Below are 20205 nucleotides of genomic sequence, written 5' to 3'. Positions count from 1 at the left end.
AACTTCAACAATACTTCCTGACTGCAGTTCAATTACTCACTTACCTACACACACATTGTTGTCACGTTGTGAGCGTCTTATATATATATACCAGACAAACATATATCTAGTAAATGCTAGAGCACTCCCGAAGGAATGGGATAGTTCTAGAAAACAGGTGGCGTGACACTAGTCACGTGACCTCGTTGACGCAACAGTATCTTTTCAGCATCATCACAGAATTTCTCTATCTCATCATCATCATTGAAGTCTGATGTTGGGGCATAAACTTGGATTACTGTCATTGCTTCTTTTCTGTCGTGATTTATATCTAAGGATATCACTCTGTTCGATTGTGTATGAAAGCTTCTAATATATCTTTCATTTTTGGATGGATGACAAAGGTTACACATTTTGCTTGTGAATCTTATTCTGTCTTCCCCACCTCATATATCCATACTCCTTTCGTTTCTACTAGACTTTCTCCAACTCTTTTAGTTTCACTTAGACCCAAAATGTCCCATTTCATTTCTTTAGTCTCTTCCAGTAATCTTTCAAGGTCATCATCATATGTTAAAGTTCTTACATTGTAAGTACAAATATGTGTGGTAGACTAGCAAGTTCCTTTATCAATCTGTGATCTTCCAGTTGGATTTAGACCAGAGACATCATGAAGTGGAACCAGCTTTTTTCCATTTGAAGTAATACAGCCTATGTTTGCTTCACTTTCCATGCTCTGACAGGATGTTATCCCTTCACTAATGTGTTGGCTGGGCACGTTGTTAGTGGGTATTTTTATAGTGATTCCATCACTCACAGTATTTTGCTAGCTAAAACAGTTACTGCCAACCATTGATCAAAGTAATTCTTCTGCCAATGACATAACTTACCAAGTGCTCCAAGATAACATTCGTCAAGTCAAATGTAGTTAATATCAATCACTTATGATATATCAATTCTTATGGTGTAAATAATGTCTATGCTGACAAAGTGTGACCAGCAGATCAGTAGTTTATGTGAAATTAGAGCCTTGGAAGGTAGACTTGTTTTTATAATTTTATGTTAATGTGACTTAATATTTAACATTTACTTCAACAAAACTCAATGATGGCAGTATAGCAACATAACACTAACTTTGTAATATTAATTCTGCTTCAATCTTAACAAAACATGTGGTAAACAAAATTACTGATCTGCAACCAGCTTAGGAACTATATACCAAAATAATTAATAAATTCCATTGAAGTAGTGACTTACCATTATTAAAGAGAGAAGAATATAAACATAAAAGGTCGTAAATGTAATCAGAAAACATTTTACAGTGTTACTACCATGTTCAAGTTCACAATTAGGACAATTATGAGCAATCTTACCGTGTCAAAAGTCAGGAATGGATGGCTACCAGGTTCAGGGATTCCAAAAGTCACATTATCAGCTCTTATAAGTCCATGATTAGTGACTTGGAAATTGATGACAGAATAATAACCACGTTCAAGACTCTCCAAATCTAGGGAGCTAGGTTCAACAGTTACAACAGGAGCTGGAACATCTGTTTCAAAGTCTGCTTCTAAAGTTATCTCATACTTATCTTCAATCTGGACTGGACGAACTGAAAATCTAGAAGCATAATGATTTAATAATGAAAGAAAAGTAACCAGAAATTAAGCAATACATAATACATATTAAAAAGGATGTAATTAATTAATGATGCATGTACAGTGAGTGTGTCTAAACAGTATAGTAGGAAATTTGCAAAATATATTTTTAAAAGTCACTGTAGAAGTTCTTGATAAATTAGATTTTTGCCATTCCTGACTGAATATTATCAAACAAAACATTTGAAAATTTTGGTTACAGAAAGAGAAAGCATATGAAAACCTAAACTTGTTTCTATCATTTTAAATTATGGCTTTTTAGAATTTTAATAAAAATATTTTTAATAACTATTCTGTACGTAAAATTACTATAATTCTCATGACCACAAATACATTGTCACAGAATTATAAATGAAACAAAATACATATTACAATTACATATGTGCATTTGATCTGCATTTCATCTATGTATACTACTATAGTTCTCTACTGGGTTAAAGTAAGCATAAGACTATAACTACAGTTATGTTTACCACATAAGTTTAACCTCATAATTCATCACTTTGGATGCATAAACTATTTATTTATCTATATGAGTAAAGGTCAATTTTGTACAATAAAACTTTCAAATGATACTATGAAACAATAATAACATAAATTTTTTAAGGCACAAAGTTATCTCTTTTTTTTTTTACAGATTCTATAAGTGATACATCAAACACTTACAAATACCATTCAGATTATCAACAAAATGTACATTTGTTTTTCTGAATAAATTTTAACCTCTTAAATATACAGTTTGTAAATTAACAACTTTATCATTTCAAATTATTGAATATTGCTAAATCAAACCACAAATATATGGTAAGATTAAGTTAAAATTCTCTCTCAGATAAAAATACAAAACAAAGACTAAGAATCTGAGATTTAGCATTATTAAAGGAATCAGTTCAATATGGAAATCTTTTACTTAAAAATTACATTATTTCAAAAAGAATGGTGTCATGTTGGACACTGATGCAATAACCATATCACAGTTCAGCTTATTTGAATGTTGCTTCTAAAGTTCTGCTTGTATACAGTAGCAATATGCCAGCAAAGATTATAATTCAACATGAACATACAGGGCTCTCACTAAGGTCTCACACTGAAGGGCCCTGGACTCTCAACTTTTTTATCTTCAAGAGACCCAGTGAGATTTTCAAGGGTTCCAAAGTAATTTTCAAGGGTCACATACTTAGAATTTAATAAACTTGAAAAAAAGAAAGAAAAAAGCACTTCAATGTCAATGAAAAACCTAATTTACAATTACAGTATCGATTTACAGAATGCATGAACTATTCGCAAACGTACCTCATAAAAAATTATTACTATTATTTAGTTTACTATATCTAACCTAAAAAGTTTTCATTACTTTTATAACAATAGATAAAGACTACACAGAAAAAACAAGAAATAAAGTACTTAGCTGGGTTTTCTTTTTTTTGCTCTCGATTGTCGATGAAACTTAACCCTACTTTTTTATACTACTATTATTTCTACTAATAAATAATGCACCAAAGAACAGAGAATAATAACATGAAAAAAAGGAAACGATGTTCCATAAACTATCACAATTTTTCTGGCTTTTCAACAAAAGCTGTTAAAAATTTGGCTAAACTTGTTGATGTGTTTCTTGTGGGAATAAAGTTTGAATTGGAAGGAAAATAGACAATTCTTTGTACAGATGACAATATAATACATCTTTTGATAGAGAAACACTCTGGCTTTCTATTTGTTTTAAATAATATAGTCTTAAATGTCAGAGAGAACTATTGACAAGTTCTGAAAGAGAAGAATTTGACAGGTGGGCATGGCAAAAGGGGTCTGATTTTTATTTCATTGCTCTGTAACTAAATAAGATTGAGAGCTATATAAATTATGCTTTGCCTGAGCGAGGAAATTATTATAATAAGTAATTTATCTTATACTTCGTACTTCTTAGAGGGGTTGTAAAAAAATGAGAGAAAAGGGAAGACATATATAACAAACGTTGTAATTCTCATACTAGGAGAAATTAAGTAGTTTAATTAAATTCTGAATGTAACTCTGTGAAAGGTTGTGACATGTGCACTTTAACCTACTCGAGGTGAAAGAGTTAATCATGTGGTATTTTCATGTGGCTTTATTTTTGTGCAATTTACTCTCAGTGGTGAAAACTGCTGGAAGTTGATTGTGGACAGCTGTGTGAAAACTGTAGGCTATTCAGTTTATTATGGTACAAAGTTCAAAGCAAAGTACTTGTGCTTGCCTGGCATATGGGGTGTTTTGTGATACATATTTGGTACACAGGGGGGTCAAATCTTGTGTGTCCCGACAAAGTCTTGTACATATGGGACCCAGGAGTTCGGGTTAACTAGAACACTGACATACTTACGTGTAAGTTACAGTGCTGCGTCTTAAAAATATAATCACTTTGTTATTTCCTGGGTTAACTAGCTGGACTAAGGATTCAGGAGAATGTTTATGTGCCTCTGCTGAGATAGTGTAGTAATCTTCTGGAACTGCCTCAAACATAACAATTCCTGAAAACAAATTATTAAAAGTTTTAAGTCAGAGGTAGCAATATATTACATTAATGATACTATTTTGATTATTCAATTATTTATTCATTCATTACATTTTACCTTTATTGCATTTTATTCTTGGAAGAAATTTTTAGTAATTCATGTTAATTACACCAAAAAGGCTGTAAGTTAGCTGAGTTAATGAATATGAATATATGACTGATTTTATGTATAATATTTAAGCTTACTTGCTTACCCGATTCATTGGTAAACAGTTCCTGTTGATGTCCTGAGAGATGACCCTGGATCTTTACTCGAGAATTATTAACTAAAGGCTTCCCTTCAGCAAAAAATGTGTACTCGTCCTCAACAGACACAGCCAAATCAACTTTACTTGAAGACACCACAGTGATACTAGAAAATCAATATCAAAGTAGTATATTTAAAAAGCATTATTTATTTATAGTTTTACTTATAGCAAAAGGAAATGTATTAATAGAAAAACTTCATTAACATTTACAACAGGTCTCTTAGTGGGTCAGTAGTAAGTTTATGGACTTAAAATGTTAAAATCCATGACTTGATTCCCCATGGTTGATGGAGTGCAAACAGTCTATTGAACAGAAAAACAATAGTACTTTAAAAACAGAAGCAACACTTTATATCAAAGTAGTGGTTCATCAAGTGAGGCAATGCCTCATGTATAATTTCCATGTCCATGTCCCTATTAAACCTAAATACTTAAATCAAACATTTCTCTTACATCATTAATTATGTTTTATTGTAATAATCTATGAGAACATAACAAAACTTTAATCAACTGCTGCTAAAGCTTCAATCAAGGCTTAATATTTCTACATAAAGAAGCAATAAATATGTTCAAATAAAGAATACTGAGTGTGCTTGATGGTACATTGCCATGCCAAAATAGAGAGCTTAAATGGTAAGGCAAGCTAGAGATTATCTAACTAGGAAGTGAGAAATGAGCTGTGCAGAGACAAGAAGGTGTAAGGCATGACATAGGTTGATTTCAGTTAGTTGAAAATGTAGTCATGTATAGCATGTCAAAAAAATCACCAGCCACCACTTCTAAATCATATTACAAACCTACTATAGCTAGTTGAAAAACTATGGTTCACTTATAATTCCCAAATGTTAAATATCAACATGGGTACTACCCCCAGTGATGCAGCAGTAAGTCAGAAGGCTTATAATGTTAAAACCTGGGTTTCAATATTTGTGGTAGACACAACACAAATAACCCTTTGTGTAGCTTTATGCTTAACTACAAACAAACAAACATGGGTACCCATTATGTCCATGAAATGTGAGCATAGTTTATTTTTTTGAGACATAAACACTTCTAATAAGTGTTTTAAAATTGATAAATTAATTTAGTTACTTATATGATTTTCAGGTGATCAATAGTTTTGTTATATAAAGACATAATGTAGCATGTTTATAAGAAAAAACTGCACAATCAGACTCATAAAAATGGAATATCATAAAATTAGGTAATGATTTTAAGGACTTTTCTTCACATAAGATTTCACTAATGCCCAAAGTTAAGTGACCAACAGAGAGGACCAAGAATGTGAAAATTCATGGTACTTCATATTGAACAAAGGTGTCTAGCTTTAAACTTTCCAAAATCTACTACAGAGATTTACAGCTTACATATAGTAAGAAACTAGTCTTTTAATTTGATTAAATCATGTTTGCTAAGTTTATAAAACTGTGTCCAGTTCACAGACAATGTATGTGAAGATTCATATAAAGTCTGTGCAAATATTAAATATATAAATAAAAGAATGTTTAACCTGGTTAGGTGCAAATAGTTCAGGCCAGTTTCAATAGTCATAAAATTATACAAAGATAAAAGTCACAGTATTTGTTAATATTAAAAATGTGTGTGTGTCTATATATATATATATAAAAGGATCAAGAACTTTAACTTTATAGGACAGTTATTTTCAGCAAGTAAGATTTTGAACAGTAAACCTTGGATCATATTTAAATGCATACAAATGTATTTAAATTTTCATCATTTTTATAGGAGAAATTACAATAAGAGACATCGATTTTATGTTAATCTTAACTGCTCAGCTCAGTTCTGGGAGAAAACACACCTAAATGGTATTGTAACATGAACATTTTCCTGACAACTCAGCTGTAAACTGCCTTCAATTTTTCCCAGTTCATAAGTCTCGGGAAGGAAAAGACTTAATGCTAGTACAGCTTCAGCTTCTCTAGGCAGTAACTTTATAGTAAAGTTGGTGTCTCCTAAAGAAGTGGTTGGAGAGGCTGTACCAAAGGATATTACATTCAGAACAGAGCCTACTGGGAGAACAACCTTGACATTGGTAGCTGGCGCTAGTCCAACATTAGTAACATATACCTGGAAGATACAAGAAAATAGTGCTGAATGATGTCTGACAACCCATTAACCATGTGTCTGAGCTACACTATGTAAAAAATAAAACTTTAATAACAATATAAAAAAAACATAAGTAAAAATGACAATATTTTCAAAACTGCTTTTACCAAAGAACAAAGTGTCATTCATACATTACAGTGGATGAATAAAACAAGAAATTACTTCTCCTCTAAATCTAATACAGGGTAACTCAAGTAAAAAGGAGATATTTCATGATAAGAAGAAAAAATATGAAAAATAAAAAAATCACAAAACTTAAAATTCAATAACCTTATAATATGCATCTTCCTTCTAAAGATTACTATGTTTATTTTGTTTCTTGTTTTGTAAAAAGGAGCTCTAAAATATATTAGGAGCTTTAAAATTACACTAGATTAAAATTAAGAGATTACCCTTCATTGTCAGGTTACTAGAATGGTGCCTAGGATGGAGGGGTTGTCATATGAGGAGAGATTAAAAAAAAGAAGAGTTAGAGGGGATCTGATTGACATATTAAAATTGTAAAGGGAATAGACAGTGTTGATCTGTCATATATACTTAACAACGAGAATAGTAGGACTAGGGGACACAAATATAAATTTTGGCAAGATAAGAGTCATCTTCAGATAAAACAGTTTTATTTTTCTAACACGGTGCTTAGCCCCTGGAATGGGTTGCCTTCAGATGTTGAGGAAGGAGTAAACTTAAATGAGTTTAAGAGAAAGCTTGATAACTATATGAATGATAAGGGCTGGTTCTAAGATTTATAGTTTATTTCTTATTTTTAATTTATCTATTCAATAATTTAGTTTAGAGGTCCTTTGTTGTCCCTAAACATTATGCTATGTTATTGTCATATAAAGAACGTTTGCTGTCAAGTGTTACTGATTGGTGATACAGATGAACCAGCATTTTGTATGAAAGAATTGTTCATCAGTTATCAGCTTGCAGCTAGGATGTGAATTAAGTAGATGTCAAATTATTTCCCATTATTGCTGATGAAACCAGCTTGTTAAAAAGTAAAAAAACATCTGAAACCAATTATCAATCTTAACTAATCTTTAATTCCCTTACCCATAAACAATTAACCATTCATGAAACTTTTTACTCATAGTAAATTTAGTTTAGAAACATACAACTAAGGAAGGAGGTGTAACAGTTCATTTATGCATTGATTTCATTCTTAAAAAATAGCAGTAATACAATTTCATTCAGTATATTTTGAGTCTTAAGAAATCAGGTTTATAGAAGTGTTTTACAACTAAACAGCTGTTAAAATAATCACACTTACACTTATTAAGTTGTTTTTCCTTACTATAAATAACTAGTTTTATAATGGATAAAAATGAACAAAACAAACAAATAAAAAACCACTTGTTGGCTGAGCTCCTATAAAACAAATTCTCTACAAAGTAAGTTCAATAACTGGTTTAGAAAGGATGTACTCTGAACAATACTTTACAATGAAAACTTAACTTTGTGCACTACATTACAAAACTCAATGCAATCCATTAATCAAGGCTAAGATCAAGTAAATGATATTCAGAACAATAAAAACTAAATTTTAATCTTTGGATATCTTATATTCAGAGTTCTTGAAAAAACTTGATTCTGTGAAGTGAAACAAAAAATGTTACATAAACTTGAAAGTAGCTATGCACAAATCTGTGTATAATCTTATCTATTTCATAGTTTTCATGATTCATAAAATGAAGAAATATCCACCAATATGGCACCTGAAAATGTTGCCCAAAATTTCCCATATAATTTACTTTACCTCATAGGTTCTGGATGTTCTACGAGCAACCTTATCTCTGATCTTTGATGGAGATACTTCCAACTGAGGCTTCCTGGATGTGTATGTAATGAAAATTTGTGATGTAGCTGCTACATTTTCTGATGTCATGAAATTTAGTGGTATCATCCCCCTTGTTGGAATGCTCACTAAAACAACAAAACAATTAAAAACAAATAGTAATTTATGAGTTAAGTTTATTTTAAAAATCTACATTTCCTTTGTTATAATAAACAATAGTTTTTCTTTAATGATGGAGTTTCTGTTATACCTGAAAAAAATAAAATAAAAGTAATATTCACAGCAGCTTTCTTGTAAATGTATATAAAGTTAGACAATTATACTTCGTTTTTTAAAGTATATCTTTAAATACACATTTTTTTCAAATTCAGTGACAAAATATTCTTAGCTCACCTCCTATCATAAAGGTCACATTTACAGCTTCTCCGCCATTCAGAGATGAAATAACAAAACATGATGGCGAAAAGCATGGATTTCCATTTTCCAAGACTATATAGAAATTATCAAAAACATCTGGAGCTTCAAACTAAGAAGAAGAATAAAAATAAAATTTAAAAACACAAAACATCCACAGTAGTTGTTTATACTGCATATTAAATAATAAATGCATGATCAAATGAACTCAAAATGTCATCGACATATAAACTGCAATTTTTCACACAAAGAAAAACATGGAATATTCACAATTTGACAAAATATTTACAATAACACTTACTATTCCTGAATTTATTGCCCAACTGATTAAACATCACAAATGTTACAAGAAAATGGGCAACAAGACACAAAAGCATTTTTAGAAATTCTTTGTTTCTATAAAAAATCAATAGACAGTGTACTAACTCCAGTTTTAAAACCCACATTGCTTCCATTGATAAATGAATAAGTTATAAAACAATGTAATAATCATTACCAACTTTGAAAAAAAAGACTGCTGTATTATTTTTCAAAACTTAGTTTGTGTTTTTAACAGCGTTTCAAAAAACTGAAGTTTAATTTTACGTTTAGTATTTATATTGTTTTAGTAAACCTATTTTTAAAAACTTTGTCTGAAATAATTTATTCCAAACAACCTACATCACTACTTACAATAACTAAACAATGACTGCAGAGAACTGTGGTTAACAACTACTTTAGTTAAAGGTGTTTCACAACATTCCACTAACATATTAAATGGAAAAATGTAACACATAGATATCTCAACAAAACAACTCTGAATAAACAATAAAAGTACTTACTGGTCAGTGGAGAAAACACTAATAATAAATCATTCAACAAAAGGATCTTTAGCCAAATTAAACTAAAATAATATTGGTATTGTAACAGTATCATATGAAAGTTTAGTTTGATTTATGATGATACTGAAAACATGTAATGTAATTAATAAACTTTATAAAAACTTAATGATTTTACCTAAAGTTTGATATTTAAACTGAGCCTGTGATTGCTTTTCAAAGTTTCTTTGAGAAACACAGGTCAGACCACAGACAGTTTGTATTTACTTTAACTGTCAGAAAAGTTTATATTGTTACCTGAACATCATGCTCCTTCCAGTCTAATTACCTTAACAGTCAACAGTTTACTGTTACATGCACATAATGCTCCTGTTTTACCTTAACTGTGAGTAGTCTAGTGTTATGTGCACACCACACTTGGGTAATTAATTAACTGTCAACAGTCTATTATTATGTGCACATAATGCTCCTGTTTTACCTTAACTTTGAATAGTCTATTGTTATGTGCACACCATGCTTGCTTAATAGTCAACAGTCTATTATTATGTGCACATCATGCTCCTGTAATTGTCAACAGTCTACTGTTAACTGCCAGTCTAGTTATCTGTTATCAGATTCTTTGATATGTTCCATTATACTTCTTCTAGTCTAAATTTACTTAAATGAACAAAAGTCTACTGTTATGTACTTAACATACTTTTACTAACCTGGATTTACTTTAACTGTTAACAATATATTGATATGTGCCATTAAGTTCCAGGTAGTCTGTTGTCATTTATACATATCAATATAAAGTCAAAGGAAAAAGATTAAATGTCAAAGCAACCCATTGGCACCAAACAATTTTGGTGACTTTCAACACATAATATTTCAATTAAATTATCTAAGAAAAAAATTCGAAATATTATCATCCAATTTATTTACTTGAACTATACCAATGTTTGTTAGCTCTGTTAAATGTTTTTTAGATGATTTACTTTTACAACAGTAGTTCAAGCTAACCTAGTGTTTCCTAAGTAAAGTATACTATATTATTTAGTTATTGATACTTTATTTAAGAGTACTGGCCATACTATGGAGTATAATGTGTTTACTTTTTAATTTTATTTATTTTTTATTAATATACTTTTATTATATCGATTGATTTCCATTGTTAGCTTAATATATGTATTTCCTAATTGGCTGAACCTCATAAGATATTATTGAAATTAGAGACTAAAATTAGAGGGGCACACAGTAGAGTGCATACCTCTGCCACAAAGTGTTGATCATATTCACCCTCAAAAAATATATAAAAATTGTTTGTATGTCTGTTGTTATCAATGGACATTGACCATTTTTTTGGTAGGACAATGAGGAATAATATTTTACATATGTCCACTAAGAATCATCAAAATCCGATGATTTTTGACTGAGTTATAGAGCATAAGGATTTTTTGGATTTTCGTGACCTTGCTGTGACCTTGACCTTCCAAAAACTAATCACTTCTAAGTTGGGTCATAGTCCAAATGTATACCAACTTTCATCCAAATCCATTCAGCCATTTTTGACAAACACACATGGGTGAAAACAACCTCCATCTACCTTTGGTGGCAGAGGTAATAATGTTAACAGTGGAGTTTCCCAATTGATAAAACAATTCATTCTAGCCTTTATATATATAGAAACATACAAAAGATGTGCTTATTTAGCTATAACAAGTGCCAAATTGATTTTTATTTTCACTCTAAATACATAACTTGCTCTGATTGAAAGTTGATATTAATTATGTATTATTTCAAAGAAAGTTTTGTCATTTGTTTAATTACCTGAACAGTAACATTTGTTAGCTTATCTATGCCTGTGTTTGTCACTGTAACCATATCTTCATATATATACGTTTTGTTTCCCAAGTAATCTTTCACGTTTACAGAAGGAGTACTGCGTAACCCATAAACTGACCATCGTATCTGTTCAGTGAATCCTGGATTGTTTGGATGCCTTGCATCCTGCAAACAGAAAACATTAATTGAATATTACAATACACTATATAAACTGCACACAGAAGAGCAAATGTTCATATCTAAATTACCATCACATATCATAGATACCAAAATGAAAACAGGGAATCAACTTCACCCAATGGAATTAAGCTATACAAATGTGCCATTAACAAATACTTTGGTATAAAAAACTCATCATAGAAACCTACAGCAAGAAAAAGGCCAACATAAGTGGAAGACGAGTAGAACCATTTGTAAAACTTGCCTCCTGACCCAGGAATAGTGGATGTTGACACAGTCTGAGTATATCCATTGGTTTGGACTCTGAAAATAGACAAAAAGTACAAAGATTTGCTCAATATTCCACTTATTTATATATTAAACATATTTCAATTTTTTAAATTATTATTTTTTTAATATTCTTCTTTAATTTTAAACATGTAAATGTGCAGAATTTACACACAACATTTAATAACACTGTTTTTGAATTTAAACTCTAAAACTAAGATCATATTTATCATACAAATGTTCAGAGATTTTTCTCTAAAATCTTTGGTCAAAGCAATTTTTGTCTACTTTAAATAACTAGCTGATAGCTCTTGATCATAAATATCTTACAGGATATTGACAGGTACAGTGTCAAACTGTTCAGGACTGGAATTTGAAAATTCAACAGTTCCAGAAAGGTAAATAGGAACAGAACGTTGGTATGGACCAGGATCAACATTATCCAGAGCTGCTGTGTATGACAGAGGCACATAGAGATTTAAAGTATATGTATCAGAGCAAATGTCATTGCTCGCTGAAACAGTTATTTCATAAGATCTCTCTCTAGCAATAGTAGCATCCCAAGACAAAAGTCCAGATTCTGACTGAAGTTTCATTCCTTTTGGTCCATTTTTCAGTTTCCAAGTCACTGGAGTACTACCCTTTAATAAAATAAACAAGAATCAGATCAAAACCTAAAATATGATGCTTATAAAAAATACAATGGAGGAAGTTAAAAAAAAACTAACCACATGTAGTTAACCTTACCATTTGTTTTTCTTTTGATAATGAATTAAAATTGAACCTTCCTACGATAAGTTAAACAATGTTATATTCATTGTTTATTCCAATTTCTTCACCAAAAACAGCTTTAAATATCTAACTGGATTTTACATTATGTTATTAGTTTAAAGTATAAAATGCAAAATCCTGTATTTTACATTGTGCTGTTAGTTTACAGTTTCGATTCTATAGTATAATATATTAAATTTACAATTCTATATATCACACACTTATTGTTTAAAATGTTGCTGAATCACATTGAAATGCTAATTTAAATTAAGAATTTAAATCAAGTTAAGTTTACATTTTTAGAATAAGCAGGTATTCAACTCAATACCATAAGCATAAATATTTAATTTCTGAACATAACAAGTAAGCTCTGATTCAATGGCAGCAGAAATGGTAGGGCACTTTGTAGGATCCAGCATTTGGTCTGTTTTTCTGAAAACCTACAAGAATATGCATTACTTTGTGGGAATATAGAAGTGTACACCAATCTATAATTGGATAACATTCAGAGAAGTTATAATTGGTTTTGTCAGTAGAATTGGGTGATTTCTTACCCTAAATCATACAATGGTTATGGCACTGTTGTAGTGCATTACCTAAGCAACACTCACCATTCCCTTGTCTGATTTCTTACCCTAAATCAGACAATTGTCAAGACACTATTGTAGTACATTACCTAAGGAACACTCACCATTCCCATTGTCTGATTTCTTACCCTAAATCAGACAATGGTCAAGACACTGTTGTAGTACATTACCTAAGGAACACTCACCATTCCCAAACATTTCATAAAACCTGTGAGAAACTGTTTAGACAATGAGCCAGCATCTCTGAGTGTTTGTTGTTGTTGATATTCTAAGCTAACTTGCAAATATAAAGTACCAAAATGTCTGAAATATTACACATGTAACAGGTGTGGATACAATCACAATGACACAGAAGTTGCTTAAAAAAGTAATGGTAAGAGAGGTCAGAAAAGCTTTGATAGAGAAGGTGCTGTCACATGCCCAAAGAGAAGTACATCTGCATACAGAAGCAGTAAACTTACAGATGTATCCAATGACTTGCCCTCAAATGAGAAAGAGAGCAAAAATCATTTGGCATGGTATGAACCACAATAATGTGAAGGAGGAAACAATCCAAGATCAGGTAAGAAATGAAGAATACAAATATTTTTTCTGGTTGAAGTGCAATAATTTTACAAGGATAGAAGAAGGGAGGAGTACTAAATTAATGGCAAAATATCATGCAGGTGATTCATTTTGGTCTGACAAAAACACCTTAATGACTATTCAAATCAAGGAAATAGTATGACAAAATGATCCCTGGCTCATGCCTTACACAACTACGTACCTCAATTTTAGGCTTTTTTGAGTCAAAGACTGCTTGTTAAATGTTAAATGAATAATTCAAATTTATTTTTCTGTACTGAAAGCATAACTATTGTATTGATATAACTATCAATAAAATTTCCAAATTATAGTAAAACTGAAAATACATTAATGCTTATAAACATATATTTTTAATTCTTTATCAGGAAAAGAAAATTGCAGAGAAATATCTTCAGTTCAAACAACTTCAATTATCTCATCTTATAAATAATAATATAAATACAACATTTTGAAACCTATGATATTTAAGCTATTAAAGTGATCTTTTGACTTTCATATCTTCAATTTGAACCTAAGTCATTTGATATTAAAAAAAAGATTTCTGAAACTGAATGAAAGTGTACATCTTTCCTTACTTGTTACAATAAATATATTTATATACATGCCCTGTTACTGCATCAAAATGTAGCACCAGTAAAAGATATGTGTCGACACCCTCCCAAAGTCACACTACTATCACTCTTTAAGTGAAGGTATCTAATAAAAATACATGTATATACAACATTCTGTGGACCATGATATAAATACATCATTAAAAGTTTTATACCTCAGTAAGGGAAAGTTGTAGAGAGAACTGAGTTTGCTCATCAGCAACCTTATCTGAAATCCTAGCTATTTTGGGGGGAAGTCTAAGAATCTGACAGTTCTGACCACTCCAAGGAAGAACACATTGACACTGTCCAAAAGCACAATGTCCACGTGGTGGATGAAAGTTTTGGCCACAAGAATCTTTAGGACAGGATGCATAGAAGTAATACTCCACCTAATAGAACATATTTGATACCATAAGAATGGAACTTTCTTACTCTATCACTGATGAAATGAAACAAAGTTTTAGTTTGACACATGTTTAAACATATATATATATATATAAATAGTATTCTTATGACTAATATGAACTTAAAAACGATAGCTGAAATGTTATCTATTCACTTTACAGACTGGAAACCATATTATTAGACCTACTAAATACCATCTTTCAGCATCTATTATCATACTTTATTTAAAAGGAACAGACCAACAGTATCACTAATAGTGATGATGCTGAGGATTTCTAATTTTAAGTAGGTCTTTGTTCAATGATAAACAAGTTTCCTCTAATCTAAAGCATTCTTTCCCTAGAGAAAACTGTCAATTACAAAACAAAGACATACTTTGAATCAACACCATCATTATTGAAACTTTAAGTCCACACTTTACAAATTATTTTTGACATATTCAGGATTGAGACTTTAATGTATCATACCCTATTTTATGAATTTTTCTTACCCTGCATTATGTGTACGACAGCTTTAATTTGGTTTCAGAATTACTACTTCTGGTTAACAGGAATTATAATTTTACAGTTCTACTGAAGTTTTAATTCATATCTTTACAATTTTCTAAACAGTATAAATAACAAAACTTTCACTGGAAATTGTTAATTTACATTGTCTGATGTAAAGTTTGTGCCTTCCGGTCCAATCTGAACAAGGACTTTTCCTTCCTGGTGATTGGGAGTAACACAGACTACCTCTTCTGAGGACTTCAAACTTCCATTGACTGGTGTCTCTCCAAATCTAGATGCATATTTTAATTCTTCTTGTCAGAAAACTGAAAACTAAGTTTGATTAAAACTGACTTTAACATCACAGTAGTTTTGGGAAAAAGGATATATATATGGTTATGTTTCATAGCCAGATATCTGTGAGTGGCATATTCAGCTCTTATGATTATATATTGAATTTATATTGGGTCTATGATGAGAAATGATCAAAAACAAAGCTTCTATAAATAATCAAGGCTTTTACAGCCATTCCTGTTCTTCAAGACATTTTAACTTACAAATATAAAATCTATCATACTTATATTAAACAGTAGGTTATCTAAATCAAAGAAAACGATTATCAATCTAAACAAAAACAACTTTTTTCTTGGTTCATAATTAAAACTGATAACAAAATGTAAAGTAAAAGTGATCCATTGACATTACTGATATAAATATGGTCAAAGATTGATTAACTGGCATTTTCATACTTACACACATGTGTAATACTCAGCCGGAGAAAGATTATGACCTTTGACATGAACTAGATTACCCCCAACATCAGGTCCTGAGGCTGGTGCTACTTCTATAACTTTCATCAAAGGATCACACTGAGGACCATAGAACCGGTCAGCACAAAAGTCACACACGCTTCCAGTCCATCCAAAGTCACATTCACATCGCCCTAAAAAATTATAATACAATACTGACAGAGAAATGAAGAAACTAACTTATAACTCAAATAAAAAAAGGACTACATATTTATTCATCAAGTATTTTTTGTAAATATTTCTAAGTCTATACTTACAGCATTTCTGTAAAACAAGATACTTTAGAATTATATATTTTATAGTTTATATAATAGGTGTTACAAATGACCAGTACCAAGAAAACAAAAATAATGAAATATTTATCTTCTAATGCTATTTGCATAGTTTCTTCAACATTTTTCTGGATCTTTTCTATTAACAAACCCTGACAAAAAATTACTTTTACGTGTGCATATGTTTTAAGTAAACTTGGGAAGATTTATTAATACAAGCTCTCTGTTTAAAACTAAATAGCTAAAAAAAAAGAAAATAAGAGAGAGTTCCATATTCCTGCATCCTACTTACCTGAAGTCAAATTGCATAATCCATGGTCACAGCTAGGACAAGAGTGACAGTCTGACCCCCAGCGATTAGAAGTACAAGCAGAACAATCCTCACCTGTAAATTCAGAGGAGCAGTGACAACTGCCAAAAGAACAGATTTAAATGAGACAAACCTTTTTACATGTTTTTTGGTGTGGGATTCAAATTATGAGCAAACTTGTGAAGGTGTATAACACTGGAAAGTTAAGAAAATTTTTGTTGATATGGATTTAGAATGTTGAAAATCTAATAATAATAAGATCATTATCTACAAAATAGACTGATTATCTTTTTACAATATGAAATAACCTTAGCTTAATATAAAAAGTAAGTAAATTGCTAACACACTATTAATTTATTGGGTAGATTTTCCAAGCATGTTTCTCAATAACTATTCAACTTTAATAACAGTATTTAAATATAATTCTGCAACTGTACTTAGTTTCACAGCTTTAAAACAAGTACATACACATGCAGATTAGTTTTTATAATTAAAACGGTTATTTTTCATGTCCAGATTTAGGGTAGATGTACATTATGAAATTTGTTTTCATTTTAAACTAAAATTTATCATTATTGTAAGGTGCCTAATAAAATTTGTTTAAAAACAAAGAGCTTCAAACTTACACATTTGGAGCAATACACACTCCATGGTTCGAACAGTTATTTCTTTCAAAACACGAAGGAAGTTGACAATGTGGTCCCAACCACCCATTCTGACAGCTACATGAATTTGGTCCAATGCAAGTACCCTTTCCATAACAATCTTGAATATCATTGCAAGTTGGACTAGAGCAATCATCTCCTTTCCAGCCACTCTCACAGATGCAAACATTTATTTTCACACACTCTCCATGTCCAGAACAGTTGTTCTGTAAGTCACAGCTAACTTCAGATGTTTTCAAGTATGGGACAACTGATACACTACCCAGCAATGAGGAATCCTTATTATCAAGGATTTTGGAATTAATATTCACTTCGTCTCGAGTACCCCAGTAATTATATGTAGCATTCAAGATGTCATCTTCTGTAAATTCTGCTTTGAGGTAGTATAAGGTTTGGGGATTATTGAATATGTTGAAATTAATATTAGAACATGGAACTTTTGATTTTATAACTTCACCAGTAGTAGGTACCTGATTATTTATGAATCGATTTCCAAAAACATCAAAATAAAAACTATTTGTGCAATGTCCATTAAGAAGTAGAATACTCTGGGCCTTGTTTTCTTCAAAGTCATTTTGAGCCAAGACAACACTAGATACATCATAACTGTAATATAACATTTGGAAGGATACAAGCGCTTGGTCCAAAACTTCATTCTGAGCAAAGTTATTACGTTGTATAACAATTTCATAAAACTTCCTTCTAGTTTTTATGAAAATAGCCTTTCCATGGTTTTTTTGAAAACTGTTTTCCTCTAAGCTGATGTGTAATGAATTGGAATACCAATGAAACAACTGGATGGATATACATTTAGAATTATTCCTGAACAAATTACCACTTATCAAGATTTCTTTAAGAGATGTTTTATGTGTCAATTCCAAGTCAAGAGCAAAATTAGATTTTGTGTTTTGAAACAAATTATCCTCAATCACTAATGAATAGTCTGGAGCTACATCAAATACAAAAGCAGAATCTTCAGTCGAATCAATAGAGCAATTTCTTATTTCTACATCATTAATGGAAGATTTAACATGCAAGCCATAGTTTTTACTGATATTGATCTGGCAGTTTTCCATCAGAAAAGTATCTCCACCTAACACGCAGACAGCATTTTGAGTCATATTGAAGAAAACTGATGAATGAATGGTTAGGTTACCTTGTTTTAAAATGGCTCCACACTCACAGAAGCAGAAATTAACATTTCTGATCTCAAGTGTTATATTAGAAATCTGAGTCAAACCAGTATAAGCATTTTCTATAGAGAAATGTTGAAGTAGAATGGAATTATTCATTTCTGGAAAGAAACAAAGATTGTAAAAGAAATTAAAGCATAAAAATCCTTAACAATTTGAAATACATAAACAAAGAAATTCATATCATATACACTGTTGTTTTTACCTAAATGAAACGTAATGTGTTTAAAAGCATTTGATAAAAAAAATTAGTAAATAAGATTACATGAAACACCATAAACACTCAAAATTTTATGCTTAAACAACAAATAAAGGACCAAGACATATCTTTTAAGCTATTACCAAATACAAAAATATCAACAAAACATGAACCTAATAAAGTAATTAAATTTTGCCAGTCAGTATAAATGAATAGTGCCTCAAACACAAAAAAATAAATTATGGGTTATTTTCTATTATTATTATTCACACAATATGTATACCTATTGTGTGAAATTATAAATATCAAATTTTTGAAAGGAACTCTAGCTTACAGGTATTTATTTAATTATCTACATATTTCTGGTTTATACCAATAAGTAATTCATAGTCAATATTGTTAAAAGTAATTACAAAATAAATGAGCTTCAACTACATCATTATTTGATTCTGAAATATATATACTGACATTTATAAACATAATAATAGTCTACATTTGTAGAAATATTTTCATTCATCATTGTTCAACACAAGAAATGAAAATATTTCGAAACAGAAAAATTAGAAATAATGCATGATCTTAGTGATAAAATACACTTACTAGAAATTGTTTAAGATTAATGTGAATGTAATCTTTATATCACATTAACATACATATCAAGAAGTCATGAGGACTTAAAATTGTTATGAAAATAACCATTTGTCACTAACTCAAACCATTTCAAAAACTATACCCAGTGATGTAACCAAAGGACTCCAAACAACAGGTTCAAACGTTGATATTAGGCAAACACTCAAAAGACACTACTGTGGCCATACTCAAAGTCCCTATTAATTCATTGCTTGAAATTGTCAAGTAAGTTTATTCTATCAGCATGAACAAGGCATTTAACACAACAACAGCAAGTCTAGATAGGATAAGTGTAATGATTACAAAAAGTCTACATATAGCCAGTACTGGATATCATAAAGCTACATAGAGTAAATAAACAGAATATAATAATACAACATTTTGGGACAACATGAGACTTATTGGTACATCTTGGCAGTTCTATTCTCTAAACTAAATTAAATAATCTAAAAAAATACATAAACATTCTTAAAGCCAGCCTTTATCATTCATCTACTTATCAAGCTTTTTCTCAAACTCACTTAAATCTACTACCTCTACAACATCCAAAGGCAACCCATTCCAAAGGCCAACCACCCTATTACAAAAATGAAACTGTCTTAGCTGAAGATGACTGCTACCTTGCCCAAATTTATATTTGTGTACCCTAGTCCCACTATTCTCACTGTAAAATATGAAAAAAGATGATTCCTTAACACAATCAATTCCCTTTACAATCTTAAACACCTCAATCAACCCCCCCCCCCAACTCTTCTTTTTTCAAGAGAAAACAATTTGAAAGATTTCTGTCTCTCCTCGTATGACAACCCCTCCATCCCAGGCACCATTCTTGTAACCCTTATC

General features: G+C 30.7%; 1 protein-coding gene across 1 annotated transcript in view; it reads right to left on the bottom strand.

Moving 5' to 3' along the window:
• Window positions 1–20205, bottom strand: part of LOC106466797 — a 124056-nt gene that overhangs the window by 62904 nt on the left and 40947 nt on the right. The window contains exons 11-24 of the mRNA XM_013927100.2: window positions 17302–18634; window positions 16658–16776; window positions 16038–16227; window positions 15447–15576; window positions 14565–14780; window positions 12186–12496; window positions 11777–11891; window positions 11394–11573; window positions 8746–8878; window positions 8314–8480; window positions 6250–6518; window positions 4377–4534; window positions 3991–4138; window positions 1353–1596 (exon numbers count right to left, since the gene is read on the bottom strand). Of these exons, the coding sequence (XP_013782554.2) occupies window positions 1353–1596; window positions 3991–4138; window positions 4377–4534; window positions 6250–6518; window positions 8314–8480; window positions 8746–8878; window positions 11394–11573; window positions 11777–11891; window positions 12186–12496; window positions 14565–14780; window positions 15447–15576; window positions 16038–16227; window positions 16658–16776; window positions 17302–18634 (3713 nt within the window). The remainder of the gene's footprint in view (window positions 1–1352; window positions 1597–3990; window positions 4139–4376; window positions 4535–6249; window positions 6519–8313; window positions 8481–8745; window positions 8879–11393; window positions 11574–11776; window positions 11892–12185; window positions 12497–14564; window positions 14781–15446; window positions 15577–16037; window positions 16228–16657; window positions 16777–17301; window positions 18635–20205) is intronic.

Source organism: Limulus polyphemus, unplaced genomic scaffold, assembly GCF_000517525.1.
Source record: "Limulus polyphemus unplaced genomic scaffold, Limulus_polyphemus-2.1.2 Scaffold2383, whole genome shotgun sequence".
Lineage (NCBI taxonomy): Eukaryota > Metazoa > Arthropoda > Merostomata > Xiphosura > Limulidae > Limulus > Limulus polyphemus.
This window is presented reverse-complemented; position numbering and strand designations above follow the sequence as displayed.